At 41.4% G+C, this 14,610-nt stretch overlaps 1 protein-coding gene across 3 annotated transcripts; it reads right to left on the bottom strand.

Moving 5' to 3' along the window:
• osbp2a (oxysterol binding protein 2a) lies at nucleotides 1-13,336 on the bottom strand. 3 transcript variants are annotated; one of them, XM_025908923.1, is made up of 14 exons: nucleotides 12,720-13,336; nucleotides 11,568-11,773; nucleotides 8,431-8,681; nucleotides 8,137-8,305; nucleotides 7,268-7,433; nucleotides 7,114-7,180; nucleotides 6,894-7,031; nucleotides 6,555-6,800; nucleotides 6,301-6,421; nucleotides 6,046-6,149; nucleotides 5,306-5,401; nucleotides 3,612-3,796; nucleotides 3,281-3,501; nucleotides 1-2,945 (listed from the first exon to the last, which is right to left on the bottom strand). In XM_025908923.1, exons 1-14 carry the CDS (start codon nucleotides 12,878-12,880, stop codon nucleotides 2,806-2,808), a joined length of 2,271 nt encoding a protein of 756 aa, XP_025764708.1. In that variant the 5' UTR covers nucleotides 12,881-13,336; the 3' UTR covers nucleotides 1-2,805. The 3 variants fall into 3 exon arrangements, with proteins under 3 accessions (XP_025764708.1, XP_005451344.1, XP_025764709.1); XM_005451287.4 differs by having other exon boundaries at nucleotides 7,268-7,388; nucleotides 12,720-13,324; XM_025908924.1 differs by having other exon boundaries at nucleotides 12,714-12,841.
• Between the last annotated feature and the right edge of the window lie 1,274 nt (nucleotides 13,337-14,610).

Here is a 14,610-nt window from a genome sequence, read left to right as displayed (position 1 = left end):
AGTTTTTTACTTTTTATTTATTCTTTTCGAGTAAAATACATTAGTTAAACAACTAATACATTTTTTTTTACATGTTTCTGTAGGTCAGGACAGGAAGTGTCGTGTTTGTTGCTTTGGAGTCGAGAAAAGCTCCAGACAGAAATACCCACTTGAAAGCATTGTGACAAACTCTGTTTTCTTCTTTATTACCTGTGCTTTTTTTGACAGAAGATTATAAAAACCACTGGTGTGACAGTAAACAGTTGCACACTGGCAGCTTTAAGTCTTTATTTGAGCTCAAAAATGTGAAATTTCTGAGGCAGTTGGGCACAAAAGGTGTTTCAGTAACAATCCACAAACAGCTAGCTAGGTGAAGAGGCCTAGTGCACAAGCAGGCTAAAACCATGCATAGCTATACTTTGCTGTGGACTTTGAAATTATGTAGCATGTCCTGTCAGGTAAACATGACATTGTGCTTTATTTGATCAACATCTCATTGCATCATTTATGTACGCTTATAAACTTAAGATTCATTATCTAATTTACCCAACATCTCCTTAGCTGGCATACAATCTTGACTTGTTATGTATACACAATAGAGATTAATATATGACAACATGGATGTTAAGCACTGTATATCTTCTTAAAATGATACAGCAATTTTAGTTCTAGTATATTCTAGCTATTTACAGGCCAAAACCAAACAGGCAGCCATATTTGTGCATCATGCCCTGCTGTAATACACAGTAAACTATAAATAAACAGGTTATAGAGTGTATTTACTACCAGTTTACACAAGTGCTTGCCTCCACACAAAAACGTGAGCAAGTGTAATGTTTTTGAGTGATATGATGAAATAATGTTAATACAACTTAATATTTGGGCTGCATAAAACACCTCCCTGATTGGGGAGTGTTTTTTTTTTTTTAATCACAAGTGACCGTGCAGCATTTCTTATTGCTAACATAACGCAAATGAAGAACAATTTTAACATACAAATAACTAATAGAGTCATTTGCAACCATTTTAAGCAAGGGAACAGGTTCATTGCTACTTGCCACAATGCTAAACCCTGATAATGGGTAAATTCAATTTTAAAAACAATTACTCAGTTGAATTTACCTGGAGGTATACCCGCAGAACCGTTTCAACCTGTACAAAATCTTTTTTGTTTCAATGTGGGGGCTACTGGGGAATTGCTATTCTGTTACATAATTAAGGCTAAAATTGCCACCAGCAGCAATGAAATCCCTTGCTGAGGAAAATCCCAAGCTTAGCAGATTTATACTTACAACTCTTACGGTTTTGTTTCAAGATATTTGAAGGGGTACTCCAGGTGCTTCATGTACTACTTCACTTTTACAAAGTCTGGGACTTTATAAAAAAACCCTCTCTGTCAGTGTCAGTTGTGTTATTGTTGAGACCTGCTGAGAAATAAGCTGGAGCTTATCCCAGCTCTCGCAGGATGAGAACTGGTGGACACCCTGGGCTGGTCGCCAGTCTGTTGCAGGGCTAACACATGGAAACAGATAACCAATCACACTCACATTCACCTGCAGCCATTTAACCTGACAAGCATGTGTTTGGACTGAAAGCCAGCATACTCGGAGGGAGAATGACATTGAATAACCCCCCCCCCCCAGAGTTTAAAGTTAAACAGATGCAGCCGTAGCAGCAACATCCTACATTTTAGTCCTTGGTAATGGTGGCGCTCCAAAAATCCTGGATCCTACACTGCAACTCGATTTTCCCCTATCTGGTAAACATTTGCTGCTGGATCCAGACCTTAAAATCAGTCCATTGCAGTTGACTGATTAGGCATTTTGATGTGAAACAGCAGTTTCTCTGGAAGAAAAAGTTAAACCTGTCCAGATGACTGCTGTGGAAGAACGAGCGATTATCGCCGTGAGTGGGACTAACACTCCTTTCCAGCTGTTTACAAGTGTTGGCAATTGATTAGGGAAGCCCCTGGTGGCAATGAAAATAATATCATGCAATCTAATGAGCTGGCAGTTTTGTCTGATATGAGGCAAAAACCTTTCAGCATCTTCAGCTTAAGCACACTTTTTTTGAATATACAGTTTTATATAGAGTCCAAGCTGAGATTACACAAATATGTTGCTTTAGTCATTTTCTCACACTCAGGTTCCTCCAGGGTCAGTGAAGACATTATTCAAGTGCTTTCAGTGGGTGTGTGGTGCTCTCTGCTACTGACCTAAATGTAAGAGTGATGGAGGGGGACATACTGTAATTTCAAGATTATTGGTGGCATGACTGTTCTTTAGAGGCCAGTCAGACAATAACTGTTAATCCTTTCAAACTGCGGTTTGTGCAGTTTTGAGAAACAGATTAATAAAGAACATCAAGAAATCATAGGGATTGGTCTTGAAGTCTTCTAGCACAGAAGAAGGCTTTGTCCCGCTAAATTTCTTTTAAAACCCAGCATCACTGGGAGATCTCACCAAGTTGTGCCAGTTTTGAAGAACATAAAACATCGGTCTTCAGCCTAGAATTATCCCCCCCAAGCACACACCTGATGACGCGTGTTTCGCAGAACTCCCTTTAGTGTATATATATTATTCGCTGCTCTTAACTCTCTTATACTGAGGCCATGCATTTTTGGAAATGCAGATATAAAAGAGCAGGAGCAAGTAAATTAGAAACCAGATGTTTTTGTGCTTGAAAATCCCTGGAGAGATTAGCTGTCTCACTCACTCACACATGTACATCCAAACCCATACACACAACTCTCCATCCTTCAGAGTATCCTTAAACCACGAGGAAACGCTCAGCCTGACTGATGCTGTGGTGCAAGAGGCATGTTGTCTAAAAGATCTGAGGACACTGGCTCCAGTCTTGTCTTTCTTTGGCCTCCCAGTAGCCGCCTTTGTAGATATAGATGTTATCGCCTGTATCCTCTGTCCTCTTTTCAAACCACAGTGGCTGGTAACCCTCAATATCTTGCCCTGAAGACAGAACATATGTGCTCATTTTCAGGATATCACAAAGTTCTTTCTTCATAGACTCTAAATATTGTAAAATTTGCCACTTACTGCAAGTTTTTGTCAGGTTTTGTCAGCTGTTGACCAAAGCTAAAGATCAATAATCACTCATTTTATAACAACAGAGCTTTCACCTGTGCTCTTTGTTTCTAAATAAGGAAAAATCTGTTGTTGCTATAAGCTCACTGCAAAATAAAGCTCTGAACAGCTGCTCGATCTGTGCTGAAGGTTGGTACAAATGATGCAAAAGCCAGAAAAGTCTTTGTCATCACTGTTCTTGTTCATTTCCTTGCACTCACCCTCCTCCAGGGCCTGGTTAGCTTGCGCCTCCCTTCTTTTCCTCTCCAGCCTCTGTCGTTCCTCTAGACGTTGCTTCTGACTGTTGGCTTCATCCCACAGACCTGCCTCCATCAGCCGCTGGTCTGGCCGCAAGCGACTGTCAGTGGGTGCGACGCCCTCTTCTGGCTCGTTCAAGGTCAGAGCCAGAGAGGAGAAAAAGTGCATGTTCTCTGCATTTTCTCTGGAGGATGGATTAGAGAACTCAGCGTGACAAAAAAACGCAGCCAGAGAAGGAGAAATAGAAGCCAACACACTCAATCATTAAGATGGAGCACAAAATGTGTTACATACGGAAGGGGATATTTCTTCCACAGCAGTTTGGGCGGAAGAGTCTGATAAACCGTCTTTTGTTTCCCTTCGGAGCCTCCGCATCCTTGGCTGCTATCCACTATCTTGGCACTTTCCATTTTATCATCCCAGGTTCCGGACAGGATGTAATGAGCTGTGCCCTCTCGGTCCTCTACCACTCCTGTCACCTAAAAATAACAAAGAACATAGCACACAAGAAGAGATCAGCCCTCATCAGGGTCTTTAGGTTTTTTTATTTACTTTCTTTTTTTTTTTGGAAAAATCCATTTTAGTTTCAGTTTTTGCTGTTTGAAAATGTCCGACTTTGAAACTGCATGTGCACTAGCTAATGATGTGCGACTGGGAAGCCATATGAGAATGAGAGCGTGGTTGCATACCACGGAAACAGCATTACAGGGATTTATAAAATATACCTAGTTAATATCATTGCTTGTGATAAGACTTTATTTTACCCATGCCCTTACATCCTGCCAGTACCTTAGATGACCTCTGAAATCATGTGAAAAACATTTAGGTGGATAGCCAGCTTTTCAGACGGGGTCAAATCTGCCCGAGTATGACCCAGCTGATCCTCTCTTATTTCTTATTTCTTCTGATCCTGTTTTCCTATTCGTATTAGTTACTTGTTTCATGTTCTATTATGCAGTGTGATAGAATACTAATAAGCAGGTTATATAACCTTATTCACATGGTTCGGGGTGTCTGGGGATATCAATGCCCTTGCCGAAGGCTAGACAGCCTAGAGTGACAGTTGAAGGTATTTTCATTTGGGAGTGATTCGGGAATTTTTTTAAGACTAGAAAGAAGTTGTCATAACAAGGATAAAGCTGGTCTGTCTCTTTGTGCAAGCAGTCGTATCCCTCTGATGCGTCAGCTGTGGTTAAACCTGACAGCTCAGTCTACTGAGATGTAATTTCCACAACATAAAGTGAAGACACAAATCAGCACTGGAAATTAGTAGAGCTGTTGCTGCTGAACACTGCTGCTTTTCTCCATTAAGGGGGATTTTCGCTGCGTGTTACTGGTTTTAAGGCTGGCAGAAATAGAAAAAGAACTCATGGAAAAAGAACCGTGAAAGGCAATTTGGCTTTCCAAAGGGAGATATGCTGCTAGATGGAGTTTTCAGCCATGTGTTTTGTCTCAGTGTAACCTCTTGGGTTAGAAGAAAAGGCCTACAGACTGACTGGAAGACTATATTTTACTTTAATCTGTTCCCAGTTCTCTCTGGTTGTTGGCACTTGCTGAGAATATTAATAGAAATATTGCAATCTTTCACTTTTGTAATTTCTTTCATCTTTTTTTAACCGTTGTTTGCTTTAAAGTACTAAAAATGTGCTTTAAATTTATTTAATTTATCACACATTTTTTTGCCACCCCTCCTGAATTTTGCTGCCTTTATGATCTTTAGTGCTACGACACGTCGTAGCCCTCAAAGCGAGGCTCTTGTTCTGTTAGTTTGACACTTTGTGCCCTCCTTTTTCTTATTTCTCCAGCTGTAAGGTTGGTAATCCTTGTTTTAAGTAGGTTATCTATTTTTTACAGTCAATATTAGGAGAAAGTTGTATCTGTTAAAACAGCATTACAGATTCTCTCAAAAGGGCTCGTGTACCAGTAGACATTTGGCAAATGTAAGACTGTGTTAATGTTAGTTGTCTATTAGTTTATCAGAGACTTACTTTGCGTGGGACTTCCCTGGAAAAGTAGCTGTAGGGGGAGAATTTGAGACGACAGGTGTCCTTGGTTGTGGTGTTTACAATGTCAATGTCCCCAGACTGCCAACAAGAAAAAAAACAGATGTGACTTAAAAGCGTGCAGTGGCTAAAATTACTTTCCATTGTTTTCCTTATTTCTTAAGGAAATTACTTTCAAATCATTTGCTGTGGATCATGTTTAGGCCTACCACTTGTCAGTTTCCCCAGTTTTCTCAGCTAATATTGTCACTGTTGGTTCAGAATTATTTTTTTCTGCCCGTCAGACTGTGTTATCTATATTTTTTTAAATAGATTTGACTAAAGAGATTGAGCAAATTATTTGTTTTTGCTAGAAATAGAGTACATAGAGATGCAATTTAAATCCCTTCATTCAGGTTGTTTTTTTACCCTGGAGTAATTCATAGGTCCGTTGTAACGGACTAAACAAACAAGCATAAAAAATATTCCTCTGAACACGAGCATAACATGTAGCTTATGTTTATGAACATAAGCTACAAAGACTACTCCACAAATGAGTGAATGAGAAGCTAATACATAAAAAAAAAAATGTAAAGGACCTTCAGAAAGCTTTGCGAGCTACTGTCCAAGAGCTGTCTGTCTCCTTATAAGCAAATATTAAAAAATGAGGACTTTTCAACAATAACGTACAAAGCTGTGTTTTTCAGCTTTCTGCACACACTGCATAGAGCACACGAGGAACACACCTGATCAATCCAGAGCTTCCCTACAATAATATTGTGCACTGTGGAAGTCACTTTGCTCCACACATAGTGGTTTCCACTCGAGTGGAACTGCAGGTGAATGTTTCCTATGGTAAAAAAAAAATGCATACAAAACATCACGCAGACATTTCAGTGTATTTATATATCTGATCTCAGATGTAGTAGCATTTGTGCTCATATAAAGTGACTGTCATCGTGAACACTATCTCTGCAAGTTCCCCTCCGACTGCTTCTTACCTAACGGCACCACTGAAATATATTTCCCACGAAATTTGCTGTCAATAGTGATATGCTGCCACAGGGTCCATCCTCGCTGTGATGTCACATGGTGGGCAGCAGCTGGCGGGTGATGACTAACCTGGAAGTGAAGTGTATCAGCTGGTGTCAGCAGACCCAATATAAGCACAATATGTTGGGTGTTTGCTCTCCTCTCCATTGTTTATAAAATGTGATCAAAGACGCATAAACGCAGTAATTAAGTGTTTCCTTGCCTGCTCACAGATGGAGCGATAACCATACTCATCCAGTCGATCCAGCTCATAAGTCTCCCCCAGCAGAGGGTTGAAAGGCTTGGCTGTGCGATGGACTGTGGTGGAGTAGGAAGAGACAGAAAAGGCAGCCACCAGGCACATCTGCTCCAGGGACGAGTCGCAGCGAGCGGCCCGGTCCAGAAGCTCACTGTACTCCAGATCCTCAGTCAGACGCTGGAGCATCGACAGCGGCTCGTTGAAGTTTACCTGCACATTTCATATACATCTAATTAAGGTTCCGCCACATAAAGCTTAGACTAGAGCTCATTAGTGGGGAATGGAGATAAGTTTACTATTTACAGGCATGGGTATCTTAGATAGATCTTTCCCAATGCAATTTTTCATGATACTCCACAGGTTAAGGGAGTAATTTGGTTTGTCAGGAATACGGCTGCGCCTTGTTCTTCGTAGCTGCATGTGGTTTGTGCCTGAGGTGTCCTGTAGAGAAAAGGACAAGCTAAGATGAATAGGGCTACTCAGTAAAGTGCTTTTCATTAATATCCGTATTCTTGTGACGTACATTCTCATTGTGAGTCCAGTCATTGGGCACGCCTCCACTCATCATACTCTGATTACTCCCTGAGCGCCTAAGAGAAAAACGCCCCCCATTAAAATCATAAAAATAGTTCAGCAGGTTAGACATACAGTAACTGTGTAGAGATGATGGCTCTCACTTGTGCTCTATGTTACCAGTAGCAGTCACAGTTATGAACGCGGGTGAGTCCTCCATGGCATCGAAGAACTCTGCCTCGTCATTCTCGTCGCTCGCATCTCCCTCCTGGGATCGCTCCACGCCTACAGCAGCAAGCACAGGACAGGTCAGCTGAGAGTCCTGCACATCTACATCCACACAGGAAGCAGCAAAACTAAAAAGACCTGCATGTTTGCTTCAGGTAATAAAACTTTAATTAATACTTGCCTCAAAGCGGAATGAAGAAGTTGTTTAACTATTAGTAGCTTCATAATGTTTGCTTTGTAGGTTGCTTTTAATTGACATGAGGCATTTCACATAACTAACATATAAATGACTTGTTTAGCGTCTATAAATGTTATTTACAGCAGTTAAAATTGCAGGTGTTTAATTCTGTGTTCACACTCTGTGCAGCTCATTTTGCAAGAATATTGAGCAGCAAAATGAGGCCTTTCATGCTCAGAGACACATACGCACAAGCCCAGGGACGATTAACAAACACTGAAGCCCCACTTCAACATCAACATTGGCTGCTTTGTTACTTTTGTGCGCAAAGCTCAGGTTGTAACCATTAACCTGTTAGCATAATTTATACCAAACAGAAAAAATGTGCTCCAAAAGATTAACTACTGATCACAAAAACAGTAAAACATAACAAACTACATCAGAAAAAGCAAAAATCACTAAAATAATAGCTGATTTGGTTACTGTAGTTTCTCGTGCAGATTTTTGATAAATGTGCTTAAAAAAGGTTAAAGTCTAACTCAAGTAACCTGTCTATGCACCACCCGTTGAAGAGGCCCATTTGTCCTTCTGCGACACAGGATGTCTGGGAGACAGAGAGAGTCTCACCTGTATATGAGGTGGGATTCTCCCTCCAGGCTCTCTCTAAGCTGTTGTGCTGTTTGGCTAACTGTTCGATGGTCTCCTCCAGATGGTGACGCTGTTCTCTCTCATGCTGCAGGGCCTTTTGCCACCTCCGACTGTGAGATTCTGCCACGTCCACAAAGTCACGACAAGCCTGAGGTGTGAACACAAAACACATCAAAGGATGCGGGCGGCACCCTCAAGCTCCAGTCCCCCTTTGTTAAAAAAAAGCATTTCTGCTAGCCTCCCATTAGAGTGGGTGAGAACTGAATGGCTCACATTGATCATAGCATTGGAGGTGATGCGAAAGAGAGTGGCTCGCTCATTAACGGCTTTCACTTTGTCTGTGCTGTCAGTGGATCCACGCAGGTCCTCGAGTTCACTGAGGGAGCGCTGGAGGGCAGCACCATGCTTTCCTATCAGCTCATTACAGGTGCTCAGGTCATCTAGCTTGCTGGCCAGAGTCTTAAGCACCCCTTGGGTTAGAGTACGATCCTCCTGAGGTACTGGGACTTCATCCCCCGAGTCATCTTTAAACACACATGCAAATAAATAAATAAATAAATAGAGCCAGTACAGAATTTTATTCATTTACTAAAATAGCATCATTAGAGGTTATTACATATAAACAGAGTGGGTGTTTGTGATGGTGTAGTACACAGCACACTGGGATGTAATGGCAGATTGAGAAATGCATTTAAAGTTTAGATCGAGACAAGCTGAGAGAGCATTAACTGGCTAGAGAAAGATAATAACACTTCACACCCTGATCCACCACAAGCCTTCCTCTCTACAACACTGGAAAGCTGTGAATGAACACTGTTGCCCTGGAAACGTAGGTCTGTGCAATCAGGAGGCAAGGCTATTTTTAGAGGAAGAAGGAGAAAAAAAAAAAGATGACGCACTACCCTTTTCTCCTCTGTCTCCCCCTCACTATCTCTCCCTGTACCCGTTTGCTGGAGTGAGCCAAACCATCAGTCTGAGGCTTTAATGGAGGAGTGTAGAGAGACTGGGCTAATTACAAAGCATCATGAAGAGATTTATGACAATGCTTTTACCTGAAAGTATCTCATTTACAGTCCCATTTTCACTTATGGAAAGTTAGATGTAACAATTCTTTGTACGTCACTTGGCTGAGGTATATATATATATGTACACACACACACACACACACACACACACACACACACATATATATGTATATACAATTTATATTCTTTTTTTTTTTTGCATAAGCACTTTGAAGACCGAATGATGCACCTGCTCACAATTCTGTGCTCTATTAAAGCTTCTTATGCAGTATAAAAACAGACCCATATATACAGGGCACAATAAATGCCAAAACAAACAACCGCTTTAAGTTCATGTAACTGCTTCCATCCTATGCAGTGAAACTTTTCTAGGTCAAAATATTCCTGTTGTGCTTGAAAGAAAACCTTGCCTATGTACGGGACATAAACTACTTCAATCTAAAGGGGCAAAGAAATGAAAACAATCAGGGCAAAGTGGATTAACAACGTCTCTGGAGGAGAAGATTAAAAATGAGAGGGTGAAAAATCCTTCAGGCATCTGTAATGGTTTCATGACCCACATATGTATAGAGAGAGAATAATCGCACTCTACTGGTGGAGCTCAAGGTGTTAAGACGCTATGAATCTGCGATCTGAGGCCATCTGCCATCCGATGTTTTTATATGGAAGTGCTCGGGCATAGAATAACAGTATACATGTAGGGCAGAGGCATACTGGTCTGTGCACTGACTGGTTATTTTCCACACAGGACTTTGGAGAGTCCAATTGGTGACTCATCGTTGAATCATTAAAAAAAAAAGAAAACACCCACAGGTGATAGCGGGAGCATCAATATGGACAGAGTGTGGGAGGAGAGAGTTAAAAATCAGGGGATGCACTGTAAGGTTCCTCAGTATGGAAAAACCATTTAAAGTCTGACTGTGTGTGCTGAAAGCCGGCTCCAGGACAGGCTATTTGGATTCATCCTCACGCTTTCATCTTGTCTTCAACACCAGCTGGAAACATTATTTTTTCACAACACACCTATTTATACATATTTCAGAGGAGCCTAAAGCTTTTGGTAATAGCTATTACAAGACAGACAGATGCTGTTCTAATCCACTTTTAGCCAATTAATTTGCCCCGCTAATGAGCCCAGATGAAAAAAGCTCACTCGATGATAATCTATAATCACATCACACCAAAAAACACAAGGCACTGTCTCCTCTTGCACATGCACACGAGCACATCAGCCACAGCTGTGTGAACGACAAATGGGCTAAGCTCTGTATTTGAACCAGTATTTCATGTACATCTCACACATCAGTCCTTCCGAGTTCAAACATTTTACACAACATTTTTGGCTGTTGCAGACCTCAAATCGAACTAGGCAACGTCTACAGAGATGGTTGACGACTGCTCTGCCGTGCATGTGCATTAAATTAAAGCGACTGCCCAACTTACCGAACTCCATAAACAAGCTATGATTACTAATGCATACATGGATGAAAAAAAAAAGCATGCAAGCAAATGCACAGCGACTGTCTCACTTCTAATCCTGCCACTGGTAGTATAATGAGCAGGCTACTTACAAGGTGACACACTCACTGAAAAAGGCTGCCCTCGTGTCTTCCTATTGTCCACAGAGTGTATAGTGGAAAATATTTTCAATGAAAATGCTCACACCCTCTTGCTCTATTTTTTTTTCTCTTACCCCTCCTGCTTTCAGAAAGGGGAGGAGGAGTCTGCAGGAAGGTCATTTCATTCAGCACTCACTGTCGTCATAGTGAAGGAGACAGGGAGGAGAAAGGAGACAGCGTGGTGGGGAGGGTAGGTGGCGGTAGCTGCATGTGTGATTCTGCATTTGTGTAAGACAGAAAGATGCTCTATTTGTCTGAAGGTAAAAAAGGGAGTATTAGAATGATCATAGCTGAAGGTGAGGTGTAATTTAATATGACAAGATTAAATACAGCTTCCTCTTTTTACCTTTAATCACACCCCTTGCCCCCAACGGACTGTTCTCATAAGGACATACTGAATAACACTGCCACCTTGTGTCCTTCTGTTTACATAACTATAAAGGCAGCACAGAGAACGTGTAGAAATATAATATGCATTTAGGAAAATGGGTCTTGGTTGTGTCAGCCTGCATTCAGGTTACAGCTAAAATTAGTTTGACTGCTTCAGACCTTCTCAGCTAAACCATGCTGTTCCTTTAAAGTGCAAATTCTGGGACACTCAGTGGGTGGTTTTGTTTAAATTCCCCCCAAAAAACCAAACCCCAAAACAAACAACCCCCCCCCCCCATAAAATAAAAGTACCATGACAGAACAATAACACTAACACTACACTAAAATTTACTGTCCAAAACGACGAATCACAAAGACTATAAAATGCCCATCACACCTGAGTGATGCATGAGGAGAGTGGCATTGGCTTTGGCCTGTTGCAGTGCTGACACCCATTTCTGGCACTCTCCCTCGGAGGTGGCCTTCAGGTGGTAACTCCGGCCTCCGCTGGTTAACACCAAGTGGCAGGTGTCGCCCACCTCGATGTGCGCCGTCGCCAGGGGAATTGTTCCCCGGCAAGTGTGTGCCATCTCTGCCTGAGTCCTGAGGGGAATAACAGCAGCGTGAACAAAACAAAAAAAAACAAAACAAAGGAATACACCAGCCTCTCTGCTCAGCTCCATGCTGATGTGCCCCATTTATAAAATGGAGCAGCTCCATTTTTGACTTATTTCAGTTTTAAAAGAGTCGCAATAAGTGTCAAACCAAACAAGTTTAAGTTTCCCTCAGGAGACATCTCAGGACAATATGTACTGTAGGTTAACAATGAGAGCTTTGCCTTGCACGACTTACAAGGCTAAATTTCTATCTATCTATCTATCTATCTATCTATCTATCTATCTATCTGTCCGTCTGTCTGTCTGTCTGCCTGCCTATCTATCTACATAGAGACTACATATAAAATTATATGAATACTATGTTATATATTATTAGTTGTATTATGCTATCTATCTACTGAGATAGTAAGCCAGACCCTCTAGAAAGACTAGATCGCTGTTCACAAGATAGACATTTATTACCTTATTATATATAATAATGTAATAATTAATATATCTAGCACTCTATTATAGAATATAATACTATAGAAAACTTCTATGATATGATATTTCAAAGAAATATCATATCATATCAAATATCAAGAAGAAATATGAATTTCCTGTTGGGATCAATAAAGTTATTCTTAGAGACAGCATCTATCTATTTATAGATAGATAGACGCAATAAGTGCTATTAGACACCCTATTTAAACTTATATAGGTTTTAACATCGTTCACAGGTCATCTCATTGTAGTTATGACTCATGTGATTTTCATTTATTTATTTATTTAGGCTGTTGCTGCTAAACATCTTCCTCCAGATACGGTACGCAAAAAAGTTTAATTTCCTTTTAAATAAAAATAATTTCTGTCTCCCCACCGCCGCTGCTGACATGCTGCTAACAGCTTCCATTATTATTTCTGATATTATTAACTGAGTAAATCACCGTCACCTGTAGTAGGACAGCAGGCCGTTACTGAGCACGAACCACCGCCTCTGGTAGCCCTTCAGGTAGTTGGTCCATTTAAAGAGCCAGCCTTTGTGGGTATCCACAGACGGGAGGTGCAGCCCGGGCAGAGTCGGGGAGGGTAAACTCTTCACCAGCTCGTTCATTTGCCCCTCTCGGCCGGTGCTCCGGCGGGATGGACGGAGGAGAGTCGGTGCAGTTTCAGTGGACTTGCTGCCAGTCAACAGCTGTACCGATAAGCTAGCTGCGAGTGAGCCAGATTATTGCACTGCAACACTGTACCCTCCGCTTAAGCTACTGCCTGCTCGCAGCTGTGTGGTGCTGAGGCAGCGTCTGTGTGCCCCTCCACCCGGAGACACTTTGAAAATGTCGGCTGTTTCAGGAGCCAGGGTGGAACAACAGAGCATATTATTGCACAAAACTACTCAGGGGCTGCACTTTGACTGCGTGCAGGGACAGAGGCAGAGGATGTGAGGGGGGGTGATGACGTCCTTCTCGCAGGGTTGTAGCATATGGATGCGGGTTTGTGTGTGCGCGCGTGCGCGTGTGGCATATGGCATATTTCTACATCGCTGCAGAAAATCACTGCAAAACCACCGAATCACATTTAATCCGCGCGGTTTACAGAAGTCTTAATTTAGAAATTGTTGTCGGGGTTGTGAGCTGAAACACACTCCAGAGGCAGAAGTTTTATAATTCAGAGTTAAATGATTACTTCCTCTATGGCCCCTCAGGTGCACCGCGAGCGTGACGCCGAAAGAGGACACCGTTGCTTCTTTACGTGCCTGTCAGGGGCGTTTCCAGAGTTTACTAAATGGGGTGGGACGGGGGTACCAGACATTCAAGCTTATATGCAGTCCTGTTATTTTATATTGAGTATGTCAAGTTTTTGTTTTCTTCTTCTCTTCTGTTGTCAGTTTTACTGTCTTTTTAAAAATGTTCCCTTCTTTGTGATTTGTACTGTCTACATTCACGCCACCTGTATCGAATATAATCATAGACGTCCTTTATTCGCAGGCAGATCATCTTCTGCTTTTTGTAGTCCAGTGTTATTTATATTCCTTTTGTGCTTCTGGATGTTTCATAGAATTTGCATGATGCTTGCTCCTCATTTGGATTGTTTGTTGATGGTGTCTGATTCCCTGCATGTAACCGCTGCCTGTTTTGGATTAAAGTTCTGGATTTTTGGACTCTTATTCTGTCTCAGAATAAGAGGTGGGTGCTCCTACTGCCGTGACTCTTACAGAATAACAGACCCTTTACTTAAGTAAAAATTATAATTCCACTTAAAAGATAAAAGTTTTGCTTCAAAATTATTTTAAAGATGAAGGTATTCATTTTTGTGTTTGCTTTTTAATTAAATATGTACTCACCAGCCTTAGAACTGCCTTAATTCTTCACTGAATAGATTCAACACGTTGCTGGAAACATCCCTCACAGATTTCAATCCATGTTGACATGTTGCTGCAGATTTATTGTCTAGTTTTGATGCAGTTTTCTGTTTTTATCTGACAGAAGTCGCACCCAGTGTGGTCTTCTGCTGTCGTCCATCTGCTTCAAGGTTCAATATGCTGCATATCCAAAAGTGCTCTTGTGCATACCCTGGTTGCAATAAGTGGATAAAAGTGTTTTCCTGTTAGTCTGAAGCAGTCTGGACATTTTCACCCAGACAATGGGTATTTTCTGTTTTTCAGTCCTGTAAACCCTGGAGATGGTTGTTTGGCAAAATCCCACTACCAAAAAAATAAATGCAAATGCAGTGTGGTCTACACCCCTAAATGGAATAGTTTGCTGAAATTTGATTGGTTAGATTTTGGTCTGAATGGGAGGTTGAAAAGGTGAGTGTATGTTTAAAGCTAGTCCATTGTTTGTATTA

The sequence above is a fragment of the Oreochromis niloticus genome, linkage group LG7, assembly GCF_001858045.2.
Source record: "Oreochromis niloticus isolate F11D_XX linkage group LG7, O_niloticus_UMD_NMBU, whole genome shotgun sequence".
Taxonomy (NCBI): Eukaryota; Metazoa; Chordata; class Actinopteri; order Cichliformes; family Cichlidae; genus Oreochromis; species Oreochromis niloticus.
This window is presented reverse-complemented; position numbering and strand designations above follow the sequence as displayed.

What these genes read in the sequence shown, in the direction of transcription:
- osbp2a (XM_025908923.1), bottom strand. Translation starts at nt 12,880, where the DNA reads ATGAACGAGCTGGTGAAGAGTTTACCCTCCCCGACTCTGCCCGGGCTG. An exon ending in ATCGCTCCATCTGTGAGCAG is followed by an intron (nt 6,422 to 6,554) that starts GCAAGGAAACAC and finishes CTTCACTTCCAG; the next exon opens with GTTAGTCATCACCCGCCAGC. An exon ending in GGAAGCTCTGGATTGATCAG is followed by an intron (nt 5,402 to 6,045) that starts GTGTGTTCCTCG and finishes TCTTGTTGGCAG; the next exon opens with TCTGGGGACATTGACATTGT.